This window comes from Perognathus longimembris, chromosome 2 (assembly GCF_023159225.1).
Source record: "Perognathus longimembris pacificus isolate PPM17 chromosome 2, ASM2315922v1, whole genome shotgun sequence".
Taxonomy (NCBI): domain Eukaryota; kingdom Metazoa; phylum Chordata; class Mammalia; order Rodentia; family Heteromyidae; genus Perognathus; species Perognathus longimembris.
The window spans coordinates 62,422,531-62,425,236 of NC_063162.1; the positions used below are offsets into that span (position 1 = coordinate 62,422,531).

The following is a 2,706-nucleotide window of genomic DNA, read 5'->3' on the forward strand; positions in this document are numbered from 1 at the left end:
GGTTCTTACACCACAAATCCACTGCTAAAGGTGGAATTTCTGCCTTCAAGTCAAGGAATAATCCAAAAGTTAGTTTCATCTTGATTGTTAGTGAAAAGAAAAGGGAAGGACAGAAGAAACAGTTTGCATCACAGTTACCATAGGACTCTAGGGAAGATAGATGGAGTAAAATACAAAGTGCAGTATTTAACCATGAAAGAATTCTTCTGTTTGACAACTCACAAATGTTGTGGATGACCACACAACAGGTCACAGATGTGATTTACAGATCTATATCTTGAATATTTTTTCGCAGTTGTAAAATGTTTATTCAGTAAAGAGGAAATACTGGCCACTTAAGAGAGTGACCAGTGATACCCAAAGACTGGTGGTCCCCACTCAAAATAATTTTATTTTATTTATTTATTTTTTATTTATTTATTTTTTTTTTTGGCCAGTCCTGGTACTTGGACTCAGGGCCTGAGCACCTTCCCTGGCTTCTTCCGGCTCAAGGCTAGCACTCTGCCACCTGAGCCACAGCGCCCCTTCTGGCCGTTTTCCATATATGTGGTGCTGGGGAATAGAACCGAGCGCTTCATGTGTAGAAGGCAAGCACTCTTGCCACTAGGCCATATTCCCAGCCCCCTAACCACTCAAAATAATTTTAAGCAAAAGATGAGGACCACACTTTCACACAGTTGTAAATCGGAAGCACATTTGTCCTCCCTAAGTGAGGGTTGTCTCATGGCCAGAGACCTGGTTATAAGCTTCAGGCAGATCAACAGAACCAGTTTATTAGAGGTTTTCGATAACCACCAACTACAATCAGCCATTTTGGCAGACAGTACTTGGGGATCACCCAAGCAAGGGTGCTTAACTCCATTCCTCAGAGCCAATGAAGCTATCCTTACTAAAACTGCTGCCTCCCACTTGAAGAGCTCCTGGAAAAAAATGTATGTTTTATGTTTTATTTATGTTTTCCAGTCCTGGGGTTTGAATTTCAGGGCCTGGATGCTGTCTAAGCTCTTTATGCAGTTGAGGTGCAGTGCCATTTCCTGCTTCTTGCAATTGGGCTACAGGGCCATTTCCTACTTTTTACACTTAAGCTACAGTGCCATTTCCTGCTCTGGCTTAGTGGGCTATTGGAGACAGGCATTTCATGGACTTTCCTGCCAGTCCTGGCTTTGGACCACAATCCTGAGATCTCAGATTCCTGAATAGGTGTGAACCAAAGTGTCTGGCTATTATTTATTAACTATTATTTTTATTGCTATTGTAAAGGCAATGTACAGAGGGGTTATAGTTATGTAATTGAGGTAAAGAGTACCTTTCTTTTTGGAAAATATCTCCCCTTCCGTTGCTCTCTCCTAGGTTTTCCCTCTTGATCCAACCAAAAATTGTATCATTCAGTTTCCATACAGCATCAATTGTACAATTCAGTTACCACTGCTGAATTGGCTCACCATTTGGCCTTCCATTTCTGTGCCTTACCTCAGCTGCCAAAGATATATATGTGAAGGAAAAAAGAAAACAAACAAGAAAATGAAGACTAAAAATTGTTGCTTCCATTTCCTGGAGTTCAGGAATTTTTGAAGAAAGGTACAAGTCTCCTGAGGGCAGCTTTGACCTCCGTATTCCTCAAAGTGTAGATGAGGGGATTGAGGGTGGGGCTTGCAATGGTATACAGCACTCCAGCCACCTTGCTCTTCTCTGCACTGTACCCGGACACAGGACTTATGTAGGCATAGAACACAGCTGTGTAATACATGCACACCACGATGAGGTGAGAAGAGCAAGTGGAGAAGGCTTTCTGCTTCCCCTCTGACGTCCTCATCTTCAGGATGCTGGAGATGATGAAGCCATAGGACACAATGGTCATGAGGAAGTTCACTATACCATAGAATGCATCTGCCAGTGTGGTCATGATATTGTTCACGTACGTGGAGCTACAGGAGACATGGAGAAGAGGAGGGATTTCACAGAAGAAATGGGTAATTACATTGGGCCCACAGAAGTTTAGTCGCACCATCAGCCCCGTGTTGATAGCCGAGTTGAAGGCACAGATCGCCCACACTGCAGCAGCAAGCACACTGCAGAATGCTTGACTCATCATGGTGCTGTAATGCAGGGGGTGGCAGATGGCCGCATAGCGGTCATAGGCCATGACCGTGAGCAGCAGCAGCTCTGAGGACACTGACCATGTGAGAAAGTAGAGCTGGGCCATGCAGCCCCTAAAGGAGATGGAGTTCTTCTCTAACATCAGACCTGCCAATGTCTTGGGCATGATGGTTGAGGTGCAGATGATGTCCATCGTGGCCAAATTGAACAGGAAGAAGTACATGGGAGTGTGGAGGGCAGGGTTGAAGCTGATGGCCACGATGATGAGGGCATTGCCTGTGAGGGCCATGCAGTAGAGGGAGAGGAAAGAGCAGAACAAGAAGAGCCGGTATTCAGGGTGCTCTGAGAAGCCTTGGAGGATGAATTCTGTTACAAAGGTCTGGTTGCTCATGGTCCTAGAGTGAGAGGCTTTCAAGAAGAATCAGGAGAACCTTTACCTAGAGCTGCATGTGAGTTCAGGGCTGTAACAACAGAAAAAAGATGGCCTGAGAAAGTTTACCATGTTTTATGCATACATGAACACATGATGTGAACACTGAATAGCTGTGGTAGATTTGTATAAGGCACACATACCAATACAGCATAAGAAAGAAACTGAGCATTCAGCTC

General features: G+C 44.5%; 1 protein-coding gene across 1 annotated transcript; it reads right to left on the reverse strand.

The window, feature by feature from the left end:
* Window positions 1–1,558: 1,558 nt before the first annotated feature.
* LOC125344346 (olfactory receptor 13A1-like) lies at window positions 1,559–2,488 on the reverse strand. Its single transcript, XM_048337005.1, has one exon. It carries the CDS (start codon window positions 2,486–2,488, stop codon window positions 1,559–1,561), a length of 930 nt encoding a protein of 309 aa, XP_048192962.1.
* Window positions 2,489–2,706: the final 218 nt, after the last annotated feature.

Coding starts and splice junctions, on each gene's coding strand:
- LOC125344346 (XM_048337005.1), bottom strand. CDS start 2,488: ATGAGCAACCAGACCTTTGTAACAGAATTCATCCTCCAAGGCTTCTCA.